General features: G+C 42.0%; 1 protein-coding gene across 1 annotated transcript in view; it reads right to left on the bottom strand.

Moving 5' to 3' along the window:
- Positions 1-703: 703 nt before the first annotated feature.
- Positions 704-23,873, bottom strand: part of grk6 (G protein-coupled receptor kinase 6) — a 36,019-nt gene continuing 12,849 nt past the window's right edge. Inside the window, exons 3-16 of the mRNA XM_026372384.1 lie at positions 20,994-21,106; positions 17,528-17,605; positions 15,893-15,993; positions 12,716-12,808; positions 8,894-8,957; positions 6,750-6,890; positions 5,816-6,006; positions 5,686-5,723; positions 4,275-4,364; positions 3,987-4,195; positions 3,590-3,727; positions 3,078-3,215; positions 2,635-2,769; positions 704-2,465 (exon numbers count right to left, since the gene is read on the bottom strand). Of these exons, the coding sequence (XP_026228169.1) occupies positions 2,415-2,465; positions 2,635-2,769; positions 3,078-3,215; positions 3,590-3,727; positions 3,987-4,195; positions 4,275-4,364; positions 5,686-5,723; positions 5,816-6,006; positions 6,750-6,890; positions 8,894-8,957; positions 12,716-12,808; positions 15,893-15,993; positions 17,528-17,605; positions 20,994-21,106 (1,580 nt within the window). The 3' untranslated portion in view covers positions 704-2,414. The remainder of the gene's footprint in view (positions 2,466-2,634; positions 2,770-3,077; positions 3,216-3,589; positions 3,728-3,986; positions 4,196-4,274; positions 4,365-5,685; positions 5,724-5,815; positions 6,007-6,749; positions 6,891-8,893; positions 8,958-12,715; positions 12,809-15,892; positions 15,994-17,527; positions 17,606-20,993; positions 21,107-23,873) is intronic.

Here is a 23,873-nt window from a genome sequence, read left to right as displayed (position 1 = left end):
TACTGTAAGAAATCTCAGTTATCTTTGATCCGGATATCTCCTTCACTTCATACATCAAAGAAATCTCTAGAACTGTCTTCTTCCACCTGAGAAACATTTTTTTTAGTTGTTTCAGATAAAACTGAAAACTGAAAGAACATGGTTCTTTAGGACCTTAAAGGTGTTCCCACCTGAGCTGGTTACATGCAACTGATAAATAAGTATCAGAACCATCATAAAAAGATTCAATCTGAGCACTAACTTTGACAGACTCGAAGACAATAAACCAAAAGGCCTCTTTAATAAAGTTAGAAAAAAAAACACAAGTTAGAAGAAGTTTTAAATCTTAAACTGTTTTTTTAGCCCTAACCCTAACCAGCCCTGGCTGTTACTAAATGCATACCGGGGTACTTTGAGGGTCATACTAACGCCTCCTTTCATATTGCATCGCAAGTCAAAGTAAATGAAAAACTGGTTCGCACCAGTTGTCGCACTCAGCTCAGCCTGACAAGCTTCATCTTTGATAAGAATCACTGAAACAGTCTGGTTCCTTTTGGAGGAGCCATATTTTCATTTGATCACAGAGAGAATTCAACATTTCAGCAGCTGTTACGACCAAGACGAAATGATCAGTGTGGAAACAGATTTCACAATGTGATGAGACTTTGGTTCCAGGTTTCTGTTGCCCGCCTTCAGTCAAAACAAAAAACATGACAGCCATGGGTGCATTCAGAGGTATTTCCTTTTATTAGCTTAGAAACAGAGGCCATATTATTTGAAGCCACTGGCTTCAACAGTACCTGCTGCAGTGAAATAAACAGACCAGCTTCAGTCTTTGTTTGATGGAGGGTTTGATCCAAAAGCTTCAGTTACTCCTGTCATTGCTTCAGTGTGACTTCTTGAATCATCTGACACAGAGCTGGATGCTACCGTTACACATTAATAGTGCTCGGTCTGCAAATCGTTCAGTCATTAACTTGTAAAGGACAAAATGAGGAAGAGGTCCTGAAACGTATCACTTCTGTCTGTAGTGAGTCCATCGGAGTACTCCGATTTATCATGTCGTTTGAATACTGTGTGTTTCCACTGCTCTTGTGCTGACACAGTTCAATGTGTCTGTAGCACAACTGGCTAAAAGGGTTGAGCCACTAACGTTCATAGGACACTACCCGATCCACTATCCAGCACCTGTATACCTGGGAAAACGTGGAGGCTGGACTGGACCAATGGTCTGTCTAAATACGAGTGTTTGGTGACGATACGCTGGTTTTTCTGTGAATGTGCAAAAGTCAATAAGTACGTTTCACCATCTGAAACATGGTGCCGCAAAGCTTTTGTTTTTATTTCTGTAGATCCAAAGATCAGAATATAAAATGTAAAGAATATCGTATTAGTCGCTCTTCGTCCTTATGTGGTTTTACACTGTTTGTACGTGTTAGTTACAGAACTTCTTCTGCAGGGTTTCTACAGTTTTATAGAAACAGGGGTTTTAGTGAGTATGCAGAAACTCAGCGGAACTGTTCACATGTAAGAAATAATTAGTGAAGAATAAAAATATGGATTCAGTGAATGGATGTTTATTTGGGTTTAATTGGGGAAATGGAACGGCTTTATTTTCAACAAAGTCAATGTGATGTCTTCATCTTGCTGAGTGTGGTCTGCAGGTTTCCTCTACTGAGCACCGTCATGGGTTTATTCCAGTTCAAGCTCTGCAACATCAGCAAACAGTGACCTGTGAACTGTGGTGTGCAAAAACATTGGATTCAGTCCAATTAAAGACAAAAAGACACGGAGCCATTCATTTTACAAAAAGGACTTCGAGCGTGGAAATGGTTCATTGAAAAGTATCAGTTCAGTAACAACACGATGTGTGAAGCAGGACGGGATATTTACACTAAACCCCAGAAGAACTGACAGGAGCAACTGAAGCTGCACTGACACAACAAGTCGATTGTCTCGAGAAATTCAAAAAAATAATAATATTGTTATAAAAATATCTGCAGAGCCCATGGTACAGAAAGTGGAAACCAACAGTACGAGGAATTAAATAGCAGAGAAAAAGCAGGAGCACTGAAGTGGTCACGGTCCATGAGCTGAAAGTCACTGGTTTGATTCCCTGAACAACCTGGTTAAATGTAAAGAGATCAGTTCTCATTTAGTCACCACTATCACAGTGCCCTCCAGCAAGGCACTTCTACACCAGGCAATTGTTCCAGTGGAGCTGCTCAGCAGCCAGCAGCTGTTCCCAGTTCAGTAACAGTGGACGAAGGAGAAGCCGATCAAACTAACTCATGTCCGTCCATGTGTCGTGGACATTTCACACTTCTTAAATAACATTAAACATCGTGACTATGCTGAAAATATACATTCAGAGATAGTACTATAGTAAAAATACAAATGTGCAAAAGTTGTAAACAAACGAGATCCTGTGTGTGTCACAGCCTGGTGGGCTCCTCGTCGCTGTCGCTGCAGTTACCACAGCAGTCCTGCAGAGAGAGCCAGAGTTCCTGTTTCAGTAGCAGTATCTGCAGTACTGGAACTAGTACTCATCTTTTACTCAAGTAAAAGTAATTGTCCTTCATTCAAATCCTACAAAAGTATTATCAGTAAAATGCACTAACAATGACACGTTTAGGCGTTTGGCTTCCCACTCACCTGTCTGCCGAAGAGCCGCTGCAGGAGTCCCTGTTTGGGTGGAGGAGACGGCTGTCCTCTCCAGTCCAGATCGGGGGGAACTGCTCCGTCCTGGTAGAACACATTCAGCTCTGTGAAGCACTCGGTCTCGATCATCTGCGGCAGAAAACACCACACTTAGTTTGAACCTAACGCAGTACTTCAAGTACTTTGTCCCAAAGTCCCAGGGGTCAAAGGTTGATGAGTCGTCCACTTGTTGAATTGAACCTTGGAACCTCTAAGAACAGTCAGTGGAACGAAGTGGAACCGAGTTGGTACGGAACCAAACGATGGATTTACACCATGGGGTTCGTTTGTCTGTTTAGAACAGTAGCGGAGTGTTGTTGGACTCGCCCGCTCACTCATTCACCCCCTCACCCCCTCACCCCCTCACTCATTCACTCCCTCACCCCCACGTCTCTGACCTCGTTTTGCCAGGGGATGGGGACGCTGCCCGTGGACACTTTGCTGTAGAAGGACTCGTCTTTGGGATCCAGCTCGACTCCTTTCACTGTGGAGAACTGCTCGATGTCCAACACGTCTTTGCAGTAGATGGCCTGTGGCTGTCAAACACACACACACGGTTCCAGTTCAGGAGCTCAGCTGACACCCGGATGCAGCAGCACATTCCTGTGAGAAACATCGCCTCGAAGCAAACTTGGTTTAGATAACGATGTAAACTCTGTGGGAAATTCCTTCCTGCTGCACAGACTGAGGCTCATTATACACAGGATGCATAATTAATGGGCACAGTGACATTCTTATTAATCCGATTCATTAATATATCTCACTTCTCCTCCTGTGGAGAGTGATGAATTTCCACTTTTCTATTTAAAGGAGCACTCTGACATTTTGTTTGCTCGCTAACTGAAAACTTCTCTATCTCCTCTCTAATGCGATTGTGTATTTGCTAAACCATTCTTTACTGTGCACTTACGTCAGGGATGAAGGGCGCCTGCAGCATCCCGGCCTCCAGGCGTTTGAAATTTATTGAGCGGAAGATGGAATGGCCTTTGACCTCCGAGGCTCCCCCGCCCTGACAGCCCAGCCTCTCTGTAGGCTCTTTGGCCAGCAGCTGGAGGTGAAGCAACAAAAAGTGAAAACATAAGAAGCCTTGGCTCGTATTCAGCTGCCTGCTACAGGTGGAACGTACGTATCTGTTTACATGCTGTAACAGTTTCTACAATCGTCAGCTGTGAAGCACGTTTCTACACAGAAAACACCGAAAACACAATTTCAACCATCAGAACTCAGTGAAACGGGTGAAATGATTCAAAGGAGCTTGAGCCATGGAAGCTGCAGAAGCTGTCTAAAAGACAAGAGGACCCACCCACCATTTTGCAGAGGGACTTTGCGTCCTCTGAGAACTTGCTGGAATATTCCTCCTCCACCTCCCTCACCAGCCGCTCCACCTCCTCCCTCTTGATTTTCTTCTTCCTCTGCTGGAAAGGCGACTGTCCTTCGATCATCTCGTACAGCAGGCAGCCCAGCGCCCACCAGTCAGGGCTGAAGGTGTAGCGTTCGTTTTTCACCACCTCCGGAGCTGGAGGAGCGGAGGGAGAGTTTGTTTGAGCTGAGAGCGATGAAATCTGGTTCTGATGTGCAAATTGGAGCTTCCTTACCCATGTATCCTACTGTTCCTACGCGTCCCTTGATGGTCTGACCCTCTGGCACATGGACCGCTAGACCAAGATCTGATATCCTGATGTGGCCTACACACACACACACACACACACACACGTCTATAAATGAAATCCAATTCAAGGAATATTTCAGATTTGACTACACAGTAGGGTTGGATCTCCCTTTTCAGTGAGATTCTCTTATTAGATCATTTCTTTTCAGTGAATTCAAGTGATAATCTGTCTCAGAAAAAGATGATTCCACACGTAGACAGGCTGATGTTAATGCTGATATACTTGAATAAAAAACAAACAGAGGCCAGGGTGTTGTTAAGATGTCATAAAAACAGGTGGAAACTGAATGAACATGCAGCCTTTGCGTCGCCCTGATTTATATAATATGAATATAACGTACAGAAGCATCAAGATGATGAAGGTGACAAATCTTTTGCTGATCTGTGTCGTCAGTTTTCAGACCACAACCATCCAAACATGACAGTCTGTGTGTGTGTCTGTACATTCAAAGACCAGCGAATGAGTCTGAGTAACGTGCTTCAACAACTTTACTAAACGACAACAAAGTGCTGAAATCATCTCATGGTGTTGTTCATGTTGAATAATGTTTCACTTTGTTTTTGAAGATGATCATTCTGCCAGCTGACTTTTCTCTCTTTGGTTTCAGATTACACTGTAGTGCTGGAGTCAGAGCACCCTCTGGTGATTCACTATATAAGAAGCATCATCCCGAAGAAATCCCTTGAATAATACATTCAGACATTCTACTTATTTTAACTCAGCTGTATAGAATGCACCATATGAAGTTATTGTATTAATGGAGATTTAACTGGAATTTAAATCAGTTTAAAGCAACTCGTTCAATCTGATTTAAAGCTTTTGGCCGTTACAGAGAAAAATGTTTTTTATTTGTCTTTTAAATGGTTTCTAAAGTTTAATCTGACTAATAATGGAAAACCACCACCAATAAGCAGTTCTTGTTTAGTGTCACCTGATCAGCTTGAGGTTCCAGGCTCATATACTGTAGATACAGATTATAAGGAGTCTCTTTCTATAATTCATGTACATTTACTCGGATACATTGGTGGGAATTTCGCACCCAGCGAAAGCTAAATGTCTGTGTTTCTGTGTTGAGTCTGAGAAGAAGGACACATTCTGACGTAAACTGTGGTGCTCGGGGTTTTAAAGAGCCTTAATTAGCAGCTGTGTGGCACAGCCTCAGTTCACTGTGTCGGTAAATGGGTCAAATCAGCAGAAAAACTATGAAGACAACATCCTGTTGGCTTCAAAATACTGCACCTGAGTGATACTGAGTGAATGTATCTGAGCTGACAAAGAGGTTGGAGCAGCTCTCATTAACCTTTCATGTTACAGAGAAATACACGCTGCTACTGACCGTGATCGTCCAGCAGGATGTTCTCTGGTTTGAGGTCCCTGTGTGACACAGAAAGAGAGGACGAGTTAGAGAGAGAGTGAAGACGAGATTCAGCGACACACGGACACGTTTGTCTTTGTGGTTTGCTGACCTGTAGACAATTTGTTCTCGATGCAGATCCTCCAAGCCGCAACAGATCTCTGCAGCGTAAAACACAGCTCTCCTCTCGTCGAAACCGGCCTCGCCCATGTGATAGATGTGAAACTTCAAGTCTCCTCCGTTCATAAGGGTCAACACAAGACACAGAGCGTCCTTCGTCTCGTAGGCGTATGCCAAACTTACCTAAAAGCAGAAAGGTGTCAGGTGTGACTATTTCACAAACTGCTGGAAAGAACAGGTGAATATCTGCAGGTTCTGGACACAAAACGTGAAAAGAGCTTTTAATTGAAACTTTATTTCTCATATTTCTCATTTCAAATTACCAATAAAAACATAAATGGTAAATGGTCTGCACTTATATAGCGCTTTTCTACCTAGCTGGTACTCAAAGCGCTTTACACTGCTTCTCATTCACCCATTCACACACACAAGCACACACACATTCACACACCGATGGCAGAGCTGCTATGCAGCTGACCTGACTCACCGGGGGCAACTAGGGGTTCAGTATCTTGCCCAAGGACACTTTGGTATGTGACGTGGCAGCCGGGAATCGAACCACCAATCCTGCGATTGGCAGCCAACTGCTCTACCTATTGAGCCACAGCCACCCATAAAGAAGATGAAAACTGACTTACAGCTGATAGCAAATGTGGGATCATCTGCACACCCCACAAAACAACACAAACAACAACTTCTAGAAAATTAAAGCTCTAAACTGAAACAGTGTCGAGTGCCTTGGGTCACGTCGGGCCTGGGACTGACTGGAGTCCAAATCAAATAAACTGGATGAAGGTCGCCTGGCAGAGAACCAACCAAACCAGAGACGTCCGAACATCACTGCAGTATCGCAGGACGAGATTCTGTGCCCCTTTAGGTTTTTCTACATCTGTCTACAAACTGATGGATGAAAAAATAAGTCTCACTACAAATCTGCTGTTGACTTTCTCCAGAATCTGCTTCTCATTGAGCGCCATGGACTCGCCCTTCCTCTTCTTTATCCTCTTCTTTTCCAGCTTTTTGCAGGCGTACATTTTCCCTGTGGCTCGTACCTGACACGCGCACACCTGCGAGGGGGGACAGGAGAGCAAAAGAGGAGAGAGGGAGAGAAACAAGGAGTTGATATGAGGAGAAGGATATTTGACCTGCAGAAGACACAATACAGCATTTCATCGCTGTCCATCATGTGACTTCACAAGACTCCCAAACCAGACTGTGATTTACCAGAGTACTGGTACCAGAGACTCAAAATAACATGGTAAACCTTAATTCCACCGTGTTCAAGAGTCTCAAATTAATTAGTGTTCAAGGCTACGCTGTTTCTTGAAAAACACCCGGAGTTCTCACAGTTTACTGGTACGAGGCAGAGGTCTCCTCACAGAAATGTATTTCTTGCTGTGGTTGAAACTCAAATAGAAAAGCTAAACCCCATGATGTTCGTCTCAAGGTTTCTTCCTGTTGCCTTCTCAGGGAGTTTTTCTTGCCACCGTCGCCCTCGGCTTGCTCATCAGGGACAATCTGATTATTATGATTCATACACATTCACTGTTCATGTAAAATAGTGTCTTTGCTTGTGTAAAGCTGCTTTGTGACAATGTCAATTGTAAAAAGTGCTATACCAATAAAACTGAATTGAATTGAATGTCGTCTTAACTGCAGCCTTGGCCCTGCCTGTCTGGAAAGTCCAAACCTCTTCATCTCCCTTTTCTATGATTTCTAAGTGAACAGCGAACATAAAGACGTCTGTGTTCACATCTGGACTCCAAGAAGAACAACACTTTTGTCAGTGTTAACAGCTGAAAGGAGAAGAAGCTGTTCTGGGCCACTCGTATCACCAGTATTTCCTACTTTCTCTTCTTTGATAACTAAATTGCTTTTATCAGTATGTTTCATGTCATTCAATATCGCATCATCTGATGCTCGTCCATTTAATCAGTTTTGAGGTCAGAATAAAAGGACCCTTCTGTAACACAGAGACACCATTCAGCACCTAACAGCATTTACATAAAGTCCCTTTCTTCCGGAGCCAAAGTAAAAATCACTTTGCACAGCTACAGCCTCAAAGGTCCCCAGAGTTTCTATTTTGACCTTAGTGAAACAGTAGTTTTAGAATAAATGGACGCAGTTGTTGGAACAAACACCTGACTCCTGATGTCTCAGGCTCCTGCTGCACTGAAACCTGATGTTAAAACATTTCTGGCTTTCTAGTGTTCAGTTAAAGGGGTGTAAATCCAGCTACAGCTACATCACACACCCTGTCCTGCTGCTTAAAGCTCTGGATTCCAGCTCTACGAGGCCAACATTAGCCCAACTTGTGTAAAACTGAAGACACCTGCAGCTGGTTAATGACTAGTCACTAACTGTGCTTAAAACTTAAACCAACGCTCTAGCAGCCCTTCTTTCTGGATTGTAACCCGGCATCTCCAGACCAGAGGCCGCTCCATTCTTGGCTGTTACTGTCCCATGTAAGCTGAAGCACCAGCGGCCAAGTGTGCCAGGTTACAATAATCAACACGAGGTGACGGTTTGGTCAGGTTTAGGCACAGAGCAAACATGGCTCGCTTCAGGGAAACATCATGGTTTGGGCTAAAATTAGGAGGACCTTCATCATCATGGCTGCAGTAATAAACACGCAGGTTAGGGTCACGGTTAAAAGGAAGAAGGAACTTTGCTTTGAAAAGAGAGCGATCCATCCACCCTGACCTCTTCCCTAGGCAGAGCAGCACGGTTCACACACAGAGCGAAGGAAAAGGTGGACTCTCCATCATGTCTCGTCTAAATCAAGACGAACAGCGAGGAGCTGTCTGCACAGACGACCTGTAGGATCGTATCCACGCTTTAAGTCACAAAACCAACTGTTAAAATTTCAACTAAACATTGAATTTAACCAACATATATCATGAATTTAAAAAGCCAAACCAGTCCTATATTAAAAACACTCACAGCAAAACATCTGTTGTAATAATAAGTATGTGTAATTAGTATAATCAGTAAATGCTGAACCAGAATTCAACCCGTCTGAGAACATATGAGATTAGATTTTAAGTCTGACACATTAAACAGTACTCACCTCTCCAAAGCCTCCTTTCCCTAGAACTCTGTACTGTCTGAATGTATTTTTTGTCACCGGCTGCCTGTTGGACAGAGAGAGACACTCATTTATAAATCACTGCAACACGTCAGTTTTTCAGTTCCACTACCCAGGGCTCACTCTGTCTGCCATCCTGGGCACTGATTAAAAAACAAAGTACTGATGTGTAGTTTGATTTAAAAGAGAAAAAACTAAGGATGGAAACGTTCCAGAGTCTGGTCAGTGGTTTCATGGAGCATCAGGTGATTCATCAACAAAAAGCACCTGCACCTACGGAAAATAGAACCACTATGAACTGCTGTGGTGGTCTTTAAGGTACGTTTAAATGCTGCAGTGAAATAATGAACCGTAATAAGAACAGAATGAGAGTGACATGAAAACAGTGGAGTAATCGCAAAAACACTTTCTGCCCACAGCGTCCACGTCTCCAGAGGACGGATTTATGAGCATCACAAACAGAGCTGCTAATGAACATTAGCACCAATAAAGTGGTCCCTCCCGGTTACTCCTGTTTCTTCTCCCTCCGGACTGTTTGTTAGTTGGAGCAGGTAAATTAAATAGACCCTGGGGCTCGGACTCAGTTAAACAGGATGAGTCATTTACGGCTTAACAAGCCCTGTGGTGGCTTCTCCTGCTTGTTTTGAAACAGCATTTTTTCTATAACTGGTTCTGGTTGCCCCCCGCCCTCCATTTAGCCCCACACTGACCCGCTGACATCATCAGTGGCCTTATAAACACACACTTTCTTAACCAAACAGTGGAAACGTGTCACAACAAAAACACTCTGCAGTTCTTCATGCTTGATTCTAAATACTCATGTTTCCTAGAAATCTTCATAAATTTCTAAAGTGCAGCGTAATAAATAAGTGACGCGCTAGATGGTGGTGAGACAAGTTAAAGGTTAAAGGTTAAGCTCAGGAAGACTGACCATAAATATCTATGTTGCATCTGGAGCCTTTGGTAAAGTTTTCTGATCTAACCTAACCTTAACCAAGTGCTAAACCTGGATATGTTGAACTTTCATATAAACATCATTTCTAAATTCTAGGGCTAAATGCTAAGTTTGATCTCAGGGTGTAAAACATCCAAACACAACAAGTGTCTCAGTTGTACTTGTTGGATTAATACTAACATTGTCACATTCCACAACAGTTCACACAAAACCCAAACTTCAAACTACATTCACAAAACCTCAGACTTGCAAAATCAAACAACTGACTCAAAACCAATCGCTTCTGTCAGACGCCACACACACAAGTAAGTGAGCCCCAGGAGACATCCCACACTAAATGAAAATGATGGCGAAGGTGTTTCCTCAGTCAAACAACAAGACATCAAGGTTCTGAAAAACTGATTACAAGTCGTTCTGGTAACAAACACAGACATACTCAGCTCGTCTGTCACAGAAAGGCCCCTGGTCCCGCTATGGGTTTTGTATCTGGGTTTGTTTTATATCAGACAGTAGATTTTATTTGCAGTTGCCTGAGACATTAAACTGTCTTTTCACTCACAGTTGAAACTATTCACAATCATGATACAGGAGATAAGATTGTTGGACTGGAAACTGCTGTTTAACACACCCTGGCTGAGGATCAGTCTTCCAATACCTCTCTGTGTCAGGTTTTGATCGTGTGCAGCTTTGCTCTGGCCTGCAGGGGTCTCCTTCTCTGGTTGCTGTCCACTCATGATCACAGCTGCTTTCCATTAGCCATTACCCAGCCCTGCTCAATCAGCCCATTAGTCTGTGGCTACAATAAAAGTCCCTTCAGTTGGGTGGAGCGTGCTCCACTGTAGAGACCGTGTTACTTAGCTTTTAGTGTCAGTAGTAGTGCTGTTTTTAAGCCCCTGTAAGCAGGAAGCTTTCAGTGGGGTCCTGATGGACCCCAGTGGGGTCTTTTGTGTGCTTGTTGCACGTGGGTCTTCCTTCTCTGTTCATGACTTTAGAAACTAAAGGGTTTGTTTGTGTCTCTGTCCTCTAAAAAGACTTCAGTTTGTCAGTCACTCCAGCTCCTGAGCTGCGCGTGGCTGCCTTTCATAACTGTATTCAAAATAATGACCTGGTATTTTAGAAAATACAGGTGTTTGTCTCGAACAGCCTGCAGACGCAGTTGTGTCAAGAAGCTAAACACACACTCCTATTAACTGGAATCTATTCCTTCCCTGTAAACTCCCAGTTGGCCTGAGACCAGGGACAGTGCAGGACAGTTGTTGTCGGAGGTGCTTCTGGATGTTCAGTTGTTTTTTATCAGGGTAAAGGGCAGATGCACTCTGCACATACTGCATTGGTCAAATTACAAATCTGATTATAATTCTTACTAAGGTTTAAGCTTTCCAGGCAATTTGACATCATCTGGGTTGACCTTACTACACTCCACAGGGTGATGGGGATGCACCTTAAGCTGCTTGGCAACTGCCACAAGACTAACTTCAGGAGCGTCTCCTGCTTTTCTGTGAACCAAACTACGCTAATCAGACTTACTGACATTTTCTATGAAGAACTTGAACTGTAGTAGTCCAAGTACAGGGTAAAAACCTCCAAGGTACTTTCTGGAGACGTCTTCTCTGTTGTATTCTTCTGTTAATCTAATGCTGTTTGTTATTAACAGCAAAGAGCGTTGAACTTTCAGGCTGCTTGTTGGACTATTGGAGAATCAGCTGTGAGCTACAACTATACAACATTACACTATACTACTACTAATACTACAATATACTTCTACTGTATATCGTGTTTGCATGTCCCTGTCGTCACCTTGTGGATTCAGGCCTGATATTTTGTATTTACGTCACTGAGCTTGTTGATTCCTGTAGATGTGTTTGATCAGCTGATCCCTGAAGGACAGCACTTGAACCACCGAACCTCAACACCAATGTCCCTCCAGGATACAGCTGGTTTACAGCATCATAACACCACAAATGAACAAAATGGCTCTGTTGAGAACAGATGACCAGAGGCTGAAGGTCAAGTCATCGGGGGGTGTTGAGTAAATGAAGCTCTGTTTCTGCACAGAGAGGTGGATTTGATCTGTCAACGTTAATTTGGTTCACGTGTCTGTTTCCTTGACTATTTATTCTGTGTCTGTCAGCATAAAAGTGTGTGTGTGTGTGTGTGTGTGTGTGTGTGTGTGTGTGTGTGTGTGTGGGTGGGTGGGTGGAGCTACACTAGGAAACGTGTCTCATGTTTAGTTTAATTCAGAGAATGAAGATCGTGGTGAGCTTTGCTTTGCTAGATGCATGTTAGTGGAAAGTAGACTGGACACATGCAGGTGAAACCACAGTTCCCCGCGTGCTGTAGTTGAGTAGTCATTATAGGAACAGGGTGCTTTTTCCCTCTGTACTGACATCTGATTGAAAACAACTGCGTGTGTGTGTGTATTTTTTAAGAAATAGTTTATGAGGGCAAATCTGATAAGAAAGCCACTAAAAACAAGAAGACAAGTTAAAGTTTCCACTAAAGCAGATCCTTGCTACTCTCCATGTGTACAACTGGTTCACTTCAAACATGCTGTAAAAGCTGTATTCATTCAGGTTTTCGGATGTTTTGTCTGTGTTGAAGACCTGACTGGACACCAGAATGACCTGCTGCATCTCCTGCATCACTCACTGAACCTAATCTTCTGCCTGTTCAGAAAGTCACCGGCTAAAATCCAATCAAACTGTGATACGTGAAATATGGCACAGTCACATCATCCTAACTTTTATAGATTGCATTGCTCTCACCACCGTAACCCTGAGGAAGGCACGAAGCAGCTCACTGAGCCTGTTGTTACTGTGGCTAATGTAACAACTAACAACACACTTTACCTCTCCAGCCATTTCCACTGGAGGAACCTGTTGTAGTACATGCTGTCGAGGTAGTCTGCAAAGGGCGCCACGCTCAGGTAGTCATGGATCAATCTGCAAAACAAAGAAGGGCACACACAGTTGAAAAAAGAAACGAAGACTAGTTTACAAATTTACTATAGAAAACACACTCGGGCTAGAAGTTGCAATTGCAAGATTTTAAGTTTAACGTGTTTCCTTTTCTATTTATTGTCTTGTCAATTTGTTTTTTTTAGTCACTTCACAGAACATTTTAATGTCGATCACTTCAAGTTAGAGAGTCTGAGCTGGAGGAGGATGAGGAGGATGAGGAGGATTAGTAGTAGTAGTAGTAGTAGTAGTAGTAGTAGTAGTAGTAGTAGCAGCAGCAGCAGCAGCAGCAGCAGCAGCAGCAGCATGTCATACTGTGTAGATATTTAAATGAGATGAATAGTCGTGATAAAAGGTGACTGAAATCAAAGTCTGTGAAATTCTTAAGATTCCTATCAAGGTTTGGATCAGCACCTAGTTTCTGTGTAAGCCAATCACTGTAGTGTAGTTTGAATTACAATAATAGATGAGACTAAATATAAAAATAAGCAATTAATCAGCAGACGAGTCTTTCACTGATAAACAAACTGCCAGGGTTCAGGGTTGTGAGAGTTAACTCTGTGCAGTAAATGTCTTGTACTTGATGTGGCTTGAAGACGCCTACGCAACAAGTATGAACAGAGCCGTTGGAGGATGTTACTCAATGTGTGAGTGTTGTTGAAATGAACAGGACTATTTCTTCTGTTTCTCCTGTATGTTTCCTTTTACTGCGCCGAACTAAAGAACTTACACCCCGTTATACTGTGTTTTCTCAAACTGACAGAGTACTAACACTCGTTAGGAAGTGAACATCCTCTTTTGGGAAATTCTGGAGAATATATCCAGTTAGAAACCAAGATGTAATGCTCCAGGCCCGAAGCTGCTCTGTTATAAACATAATTTCTTACCTGTTTTATATCTGTTAAGCATTTAGAAATGCATGTTATTACACTTTGTTAATACAGCAGCAGTTATTTCCCTTTTTTCTGAGTAAGTTAATTGATTCTAGACCGAAATAAAATCTGTGATGTCGTCTTGCACATCAACGTACAACACCAACTTATATTCTACAGTACAAGTAAAAGTACCTTTCACACTACCAACAAAGTAAAAGTACTTGTTCTGCAGTAAATTGTCAACTGTGACTGATGCATTGATGTGTAAGTTGAAGCTAGTTTTATTACTTTATATACATTTAGTTAACCCCTTCACTTAGACACAGGACCATGACAAAGGGTCACTAGATAAATCGCAGAGGTCACAACTTGATTACAGAGAATGGAAGAAGAAAAGTTCTGACATGGAAATCTACAATTGGACCTTTCTCTGATCATTTCCTGTATTTACTTTATTATCCAGCTATAAATAAATGATGATGGTCGAAAAGGTTGGAAACCACTGATCTGCTGACATATCTACAACAAAAGCATTTGAGCTGCATTTTTGTTCATACGTTACGTAACCAAACCAATTCTCCACTGTGAGAACTAAAATGTATTTTTACACTTCAGGTCTTTTTGGGGTGTCTGCATATACACAGAAAGCCCCAGATTGAAATATTTCTACAGAAAATAGAGAAATATATGAAATAAACACACTACACTCATAGAGCTGGGGTTATGTAACCAAAAGTGCCTCTATTCTTAGAACTTTATTTAATCAAGTTTTTCTGATCAAACAAAGACTGAACGATACGGTAACACGATTACATTGTCTGAGTTTTGAGCTCTAGTTTTCCTGTAGGTTCTTCTACTCATCGTAAACCAAAGCGCAGGTCCACTGTAAACACACACACGTGCTGCTTATGCTACACTTCTGGTGTATTTTCTTCTGGTGTGAGTTTTTGACATGTTCTCATATACAGCTTAATTCAAAGGAAATCTACTGTCAGATAAATACAGCAAATGAAAAAGTTAGACCGGACCAGACTCTTGTTTCAAATTGGACAATTTCAGATTTAACAACAGCATAACTTCGCTGACTTTAACACCAGTGAGTCAAGTGAAGCATGACTCCTGACTTCACTTGGACTTGTGCCTTGTGACTTGCCTTAACCAGGGACAGGCAAGCAGCACTTGTTTTGATGTGTTTTTCAATGCGGGGAAAAAGAGCAAAAAGCTCACAGACAGATGCAGGTGACAATATTTTGGAAAAGCAAGCACTGATATAATACAAAGAGATTTTTTTATTTCATGGGAACTAAAGAAAACCTTTGTGCTGTGGTTCATTTCATCGTGTCACTTGTTGAATATACCAGAGTGCACGGACAATATAAAAAAATATATAAAACACTGTAAACACAGGCCAGAAGCCAACCTTCTGCCTGTGTTTACAGTCTGGAATTTCAGTTATCTTCACACCTTTTCACTTCAGAGGAGTAAATATGAAGACGTAGCACTGAAAGATTAACTCCTTCACTCCACATTTGATTGTTGATTGATGTGTTGCATGAGGAAATACAGCAGGTTATGCAGCACTTTACTGAAGGTGATAAGTCTATTTATCTTCTCTGTTGTTACAAAGAGTCTCAAGTAAATTTGATTTAACATGTTGTAATTTTCAGAAGAGATCCTAAAATGTTTAGACTTTAAATTAGGAGTCGACTGAATGAACTTCTTTGAGTTCACTCAACTCATTAAATTCAGAAACAGTCATCACAGCATGCTTTTTTTTATTTTTTATTTTTTTTGAAGATGGAAACTTTCTGTGTGTCTTTAAAACATGTTGAATGAAGTCATGGTTGTTTGTTTTCATAATAATAAAAACTATGGCCAACATCACAGATCTAAAGGCCAAATGCTGCTTTGCCTCATGTCTCCTGCATCAAGACCAAAAAGGGGACTTTTTTACTGAGTTAAAGCAGTTTTCATTCTGACAGGTGTGCAATCAGTCAGGAATAAATCAACCAGCATTAAAAACCAAGCATTGTGTACTGTGTGTATGAGGTCATTTAAACTCAAACATTTTCAGAAATGGGACCAGCAATGTGCGGCTCTGCCCAAGGAATGTCAGAAATTTGCTGTGTGAAAGGGGCTTGACAAAACAACAGATCAAAATAAACCAGCACAGATGGGACCGCTGTGATCTTACTTGGTACAGTCCTTGAAGAGCTCTTTGCAAGCCTCCTGCTGTAGCTTCTCAGTGCACTGGGCCATCATGGCCTCCTCAACCTCAGGCACATGGTCGTCTGACTGCACCCCAGAAGAAAAAAGAAAACCATAAGATGAGAAAAACACAGTGACTCAACTCTGAGCGTAAACTCACAGAGGAAAGCCGGATGAACTGGGTTTAAGACTGCGCTGATAGATGATTAACCACAACACTCTGCAAACCTCTGCATGTTCTGACTTGTATGTGCAGAGGTGCACAGAGACACAGGTGAAAAACAGAGTCTCATGTTGGCAGAGAGTCAAAAATACCAAGAAAAGGCCCGACCTGCATGGTGCTGCTGGGCAGGTAATCATGGCAAACACAGGAGGTTAGGATCTCCTTCAAATGAGCATTCCAGTTGTACCCGATTAGTGGATTAGATGTCTTCCTCCTCTTCAGCCTCCCTGGGCCAAGCGGTAATGATCGTGCCAGGACTGGTGCTTTCACTGACACGCTTGTAGAACAGATCTGTGCTAAAGTGCTGCATCTATAAACTGTGTTGTTAGGACATAGATCTGAGCAAATCTAAGCTTGATTTGATTTTACCATAGAATATTTGATCTGTTGGTTTCACTTGTTAGTTAGTTAGTAACTAAAAGAAACTGATGGGTTCTTAATGTTTCATTGAATTCTTTAATTTAATAAATAAAATAAGAGTGATTTAATAGTTTCAACTTTCTTGTACTTTTGATCCATTTTTCCTAATGAGTCATGGTTTGGAGACTTTTAATAAGAGCAGTGTGTGTTTTTATTTTTTCAAATTATGTTTATAGGTAAATTACATTTGGTTATTTGGCAGAGGTTTTTTTATCCAAAGCGACTTACAGGTCAGGTACAAAGCAAATACCTAATCCAAGGAGAAGAACTTAAAATAAAGTGCTCTAGGAAGAGCTGTTTCAGTTCCATGGGGGATAAGTGCAACATGATTCCAAAGAAGGTTGTGAAGAGTTCTGTTTTCAGCAGCTGAGCGTGCAGAGGTGGGTAGATTGTTCCACCATCATGGAACCACTGAGCTGAAAAGTTTAACCTGGGATCTTTAGAGGTGAGGTGAGGGGACCACGAGACGTCGTTCCCTGGCAGAGAGCAGTGAGAGAGAGGGACTGTAGACCAGGATGAGGGAGTTCAGGTACCGGTGCTGTAGAGTTGACCACTCAGTCAGGACTTTAAACCTGATGCAGCAGGTGGTGCACTGGTGCAGAGGTCTGATCAGTGGAGCAACGTGTCCTTTTTACTGCTCAACAATGAGACGTGCTGCTGCATTTTGGATCCTCTGGAGGTTTGATGGAGCAGCTGGAAACACCGTCAGTAAGACACTGCAGTAGTCAAGATGACCAGTGAGTTGTGTTGTATAGTCTGAAAAGCAGGGTCTGATCTTTGTGATGTTGAAAAGGGAAAATCTCCATGCCCTGCAGGTAAATGAATGCACTGGTTGCTTATAAGTGGTGTGATTTGGGAACCTCAGCCACTGGTAGCTTAAACATAAAAACCACCCTGACATGAAATGAGCACTTTAAGTGAATTTGGTAAATGTCTTTGTTGAACCTAGAAAGTGACAGAGGTGCACGCAGCAGCTACCTCTGGGTTGAAGTATTTGTCAATGAGTTCCTGACCACACTCCTTCCTCTTCTCATCTGGCGTCACCTCATACGCTGCCTGCAGACAAACACACATGAAGACATGTTGAGTGGGAGAAGTCAAACGTGACTATTAGCTGCTAAAGGAGCTGTGACTTCACCATTAATTTATTATCCACAATATTAGACTGATAACAGCCAGACCACACGGATGAAGGGCCACAGAACAACCGATACCACATCTGGAACGCAACTTCCTGACAGACGTGTAGAGTCATCAGTTCTTGCTCAACACACTAGTCTACTTTGCCCCTTTTCTTGTTTTTCTAAAATAGCAAATAAAATATTTTGGTGGTTGGTATGTTATATGTTAAATAAACAGTGAATTCAGATTATTTTTAAGACTCATTTATCTCATAATCGTGAAATTTACTGCAGGTGATTTTCAAAAAATCACAATTTCACTTTACTATTTCATTTGATCACATCACTGTTCAGGCTGACACCAAATGACAATGACTGGGCAATAAACCAAAAGAATAATTAAAAATTATGTCAATGGAACTTTTCACATGCAAAACAAAAACTTTAATGCTTTGTGTTAATGATTCAATTAGATACTCTTCTAGAAATGATGGTTAAACACACATAAGCAGCGACAGGAAATGAAATGTTAAGGAAACTAGATTTGTTATTAATCTCTGTAGGTAAATAGGTTGATGCTCAATAAATCAGTATTTCTTTCTCCTTGGCTTACACATTTACCCAAATACCTCACTTGTGTGTCACTTGGCTAAATATATTATCTTTCCATTAAACCAAAGACATGGGGCACCTCATTCAGTCAAATAATCCGTTACGTTACTTTCACAACACATTTTGGAACATAGTTTAGTGGTATGTGCACAAACGTTGTTAGAGACACAGTTGCATTAGTTTGGTACACCAATCTGACACATCACCATGATGAAAGTGGCTAAATAATAACCCTGTCTAACCCTGACCCTGGCTGGACCACCGGCTCCCTGTATGTCCGCTGTCCTGACTTCAGACAACCCCATTTAAGATTCAACTGATGGGTTTTGGGAGGCCCGCTCCACACCCAGCAGATCATGAACTGATTGCATCTACTCTTCCTCCATCTTCATCTCCATCTCTCTGAATGACTTGCAGTAAAATGAGCCTGACTGGAAAACTCCAAAGTGCTTCCTCTCTCCTCTCGCAGCGAGGGCCTGTAAACTAATGCTAAGTGACAGCGCAGACGGTTCAAATCTCATTTTCCCCACTCCATCTCCTCCTCTCGCAAAGCTCTCAGAGAAGAGACGGGAAGCGGTTGTGGGGTAAAACAGGGCATAATTGCTTCATATGTGAGTTGTCTCCGCTGGACGGCTGAGAGCTGTTTAGCAGTTTGGCCGAACAGGTCAGTCAGACTGGAGCCTCCCTGCCCTCACACAGACAACAGAGGGGTATACATGATCTTCATTAACCTCTCCTACCTCACTCATCACATCTGACTGCGACTGACTGGCTAATAAACCTGAGACATAATGTCACATAATGGTACGTGATCCATTTCCATCAGAAACAGGAAGGCAGATCGAACCTCAAGTCAAACCCAAGTCCGATATCTCTTCACGATTACTGCAATGATCTTTAGAGAACAGCAGCGACTGGGGCTTGAGGGACACGGGTCACATACTGCGACGTCCATGTTGGGAGCAGGGATCAGGGAATGGCAATGCCTGTGACTGGGTTAGTCAATCTAATGTTTTACTCCAGACTGCAACGCCTTTCATCACTCTGGGTGCTGGTCCCAAGCCCAGTGAAAACCTCTATAGATGTGCCAAACAGAATCCACTATGGAGGCCCCCATGGGACAAGGAAAAAAGAAGAAACTGGACTGAACATGTTGTCAACAACAGATTTGAACGGACAGGGTAGCCGTGTAGCATCAGCTGCCTTGGAGAGCATTGCATTATAGCAGACAAGTTTTCTCTTTTCTAAACCTGTTCAAATATTTGTTGTCATTCATATCCACAGAGGACTCAGCCTAACAATTCTGATGATCACCTCAATTCCCATGTACCACCACTAGTTAGATTTGGTTCAGACATGCCCCTCAGGATGATTTGGGATAACTCTGGTTATAACCTTGACTTTACATCTATCCCATAATTAGGTCAGCATTTTAATGAAGTACCTTGGAACTTGATTATATGAAGGAGGCTCCACTTCCCCAAACCAACAGGGCTGCTGCATTGACCCATCACCAATTAGCCTTCTAACCAGCTAAAACACACAGTAAACGTATGAAGGTGTGAATATGATAAACACACCTGCTACTGTTACTGTCAACATCTTAGCATTTGAGTATTCTGATGCTAACAGATGATGATAACACAACAATCAAAGTTTGAGAAATGAACAGAGTAGCTGATCTATTTCATCCTCGCTCATAATTGATCACATCATGTCATAAGTAATACAGCAGAGATTGCTGTATTATTTCGACACATCAAGAAACAACACTTCTGTGCACGTGTCCAGGTTTTTGTTCAATAAGATGATTGTGAGGACGTGTTGTTGTTGTCAGGTCCACACAGAACTTACTCACTAACTACTTTTGTGTTAATACCAGATACTTTTCTCTTACTGTGTGTGAGTGAGTCCATGGACTGAATTAGGAAGTCACTGTTTATCATTTATCAACAGTTCAGAGAAGATTAATGAGCCCACACACATACACACACACTCACACACACACACACACACACACACACACACACACACACACACACACACACACACACACACACACACACCAGTAGGAATAAAACAACAGTGTGACTAAAACCTTCCTCAACTTACTGGTGTGTGTGTGTGTGTGTGTGTGTGTGTGTGTGTGTGTTACACAACATGGGAGGTAGGACAGGGCGACACACTGACGCAGTTTGAAGTTAAGAGTTCCTGTATTTCATTAAACAGATTTGAAACTCTGCTTCCTGCTCTTCTACAAATGTAAAGTGTTGGAAGTTTTTCAGGATTATTAAACTTCCTGTATCACAGTGTCAACACGTGAAGCCGCTCACCATTTTACCTCCAACAGTCTGTTGATCCAAATCACTAAAACAAAACACATTTCCCACATAGCTGTAGAGAGACTTGGAGACAGAGGAGAATTCAATCACTTATATTCATATCTACAGTACTTACATATGCACCGAACATGAACATTTACTTTGAGGACAGGACAGGACAAAATGAGCTGCTATGAAAATAGAAAACACCTTTCTCTCTTAAACTCAGACCAATCTCTCTGCTTTGTAAAGAAGAAGTCCCAGCTCCTTAAGAGTCCTGCTTCTTAATTCCCACCACACAAGTAGTCGTGTCTTTTAGGACGCAACTCTCAAACTCCATCAGCTGCACTAACATCCAGCAGTCACACCCTCAGCTCTTTCGGTTCTTACCACAGCATCCAGGAACTTGACGCAGCGTCTCAGTTCGGGTCGAGTCTCACAGAACTGTCTGAACAGTAACCGCCCAATAGGCTGCCGCTCACACAGGCTGCCGTAGTCTTTCTCTGCAGAGACACAGACGAGGAGAAAGGGGATGATGCAGTTTACTGGACGATACACGGAAGAAAGGTTCCACAAAAAAAAACATCAGAATAAATTATGGCACTGAGTTTAGGAAATTCCTGAATGAATAGAGACTGTGGAATTTAGAAAGATTTACACCAAAGCCATATATTAGAGTTGTTAAATTACCAACCCCATTCCACAAATTCTCTTCATACACCGGACAACATGTTTATTCAAAGAACATCACCACACATTTATTAATGGAAGCGAGTCAACAGGAGGTGGTTGGGGTGTAATGGACAACACTGTCACACCAGAGAACCCATGATTTGCATCCACAACAACCCACCTGGTGTTAGCTTTAGTCGGAAGCATGCTGGTTAACCATAACCATGATCTTTCCCTATTGGTAACTGTAAGCCAGACTTACTATTCACCACAATTATGATAATGTCCTGCAAGATCTGAAATAAAATTGGTTGGAAACATTTAAAGCATCAACATTTTTACAAATCAAATGCATATTTGCAGGCTGAAGCTGAACTAGGCAGTTGAGTTGGTCTTTAAGGAGTGAGAATAATCCAGTGACGACACAATAAATCAATGTCGCCTTTGGACATACAGGATCACGGACAAACAGGCCCAGCAGAGGCAGATTACTGATCACCAGCTGGACACATTATTTACTGCAGCAAGTTGGAAATAGTTTAGCAAATGTACTGACCTGCCACAGAATATCATCTGCAGCATGACTGCCCCATCAACTGTAGAAATAATGGACTATTAGAAAGGTTTCCCCCAGCACTTTCTGCCCATTCTCTGTTACTGTAAGCTCATTTTTATCAAGTGCACATTTCTTGCCAATATTTCAGCTTTTTTTCTGAATTTAGTAGGTGTAACTTTAGAAATGAGCCTCATGTTACCAGCGACATCAGGGAAAGTGATTCATTCAATGAGAAATATTCCCCCTGGGGACCTTTGCCTGAGGTGCCCCAGGGTCTCGGATCTCCACTGCTGAAAACAGATGGCTGGGATCACACCTTCATATCAGTATTAGTTGTATTTGTATTTAAACAACAGGTACCAGCAGGTAGTTTGACCATTAGTAGGAACCGGACGTTGAATGAGAATATTCAGGTTTGACTGACTGTGTGTGAATGTGCATGTTAGTGTGTGCTGAACCTAGCTCAGTCTAATGTACAGAGTAAAGAACGCTGCAGGATGCATCTGATAAACCTGGGTATGGCTCCAACTTTACCATGATAACACCAACTGAATCGGGGACTACAACACAAGTCGATAACAAAAGGCCGTCTTCAGCCTGTACGACCCTTCTTTGCCCCCAAAGTTCAGTAAACAATAAAGTGTCTGCATTGATAGGTGGATCAGGAGAAGATCTGTCAGCTCAGCATTACATTACTAATCATGGTTTTCATGATGTTCAGCTTTGAGTTCCCCTCAGATCCTGACCGGACATAGTAGTGATGATCATGGCACCATGATGGTTTGTTATGTATGTTGGTTGTAGATGACAGATGTCGTACTAAATAAATGGAGAACCAATCAGAAGAGGAAAAATCAGCTTATTGTTGAATGTTCATTGTATGTGTGACGATCAACAGGACTGTCTGAAAGTACCTGGAACTCGGCCTCTGTCTGATCCTCCTGTTCAGGTGGGTTAGTATTTTTCCCCAACTTAGCTGGGAAATAAACAAAAGCAGAACCTGTGACAATGGCTACATGTTCCATCACGTCTCTCTAAGGTCCTGTGGTGGGAAAGTGGCACGACACCGAATCAAAAATGGTTTTAATCTTTAATCATCCACAAAAAGTGACCGACCATCACTCGTAATTATACTGAAATGTGATGGGACACTGACATCCAGTCATCGAAAGAGTATGGCCAAGATAAGAAAGGAAAGTGTAGACTGTTCTCCTCACTTTCCCAGCCTGGAGTTGTTAGCCCAGGGATTTAAACCACCACCCTTTCTATGTATAGAGCTATGAGGAAGAAGAACTGAACAGTGGAACAGTGAATGACGATGTTGCATTTAATAACCAAATATCAGCACACACAGCTGCTGCTGCTGCTAACACCCACTCTAATATAATATTTGCATAGATCTGCAGTGTCAACTCCAGGAACATTTTTATTAAAGGTACAGTACTAAAACTAGATACATTTATTTAAAGAGCTTGGCACACGAGTAAGCAAAAGTAAACGTCAGAATACAGAAGACCAACAACAATTTTTATGTCGGGTTTCTACACATTAAACTGCAACTATCTGGTTCACTGTTTGTTGCTGTAATTTTGTTAGTTTATCTGAGATAGTGACTTCAATTGTCCAGCTGTGCTTCAACACAGAAAATATCACCAAGGACGTGGATTTGCATCTCTGAATCATGTGGATGCAAAGCAGCTCAGGAAGTTTCAAACACAAACAAATGTGACTCAGGGAGGAGCAGACATATACCATACACGCTACCCGAAGGGAAAACCGACGGCTTTATTCATTTGGACTGTGCAGGAGGAAAAACTAGAAAGGTTAAAATGTGCTGTTTACATTCAGTGTTTCACAGGAAAACACACAACACTTCCTTCCTGAGACAATACATGCAAACATGCTATTTGGATTTTTAAAACCTTTCCATGTTTGCTACAAAGTCATATATAAACTAACCACAAAATACGACCATTACAATGACTGAAAACATCATCCAGTTGCAATTACATTCACATGAAAATCTGTTTTCTATTTAAACA

Source organism: Anabas testudineus, chromosome 14, assembly GCF_900324465.2.
Source record: "Anabas testudineus chromosome 14, fAnaTes1.2, whole genome shotgun sequence".
Taxonomy (NCBI): domain Eukaryota; kingdom Metazoa; phylum Chordata; class Actinopteri; order Anabantiformes; family Anabantidae; genus Anabas; species Anabas testudineus.
This window is presented reverse-complemented; position numbering and strand designations above follow the sequence as displayed.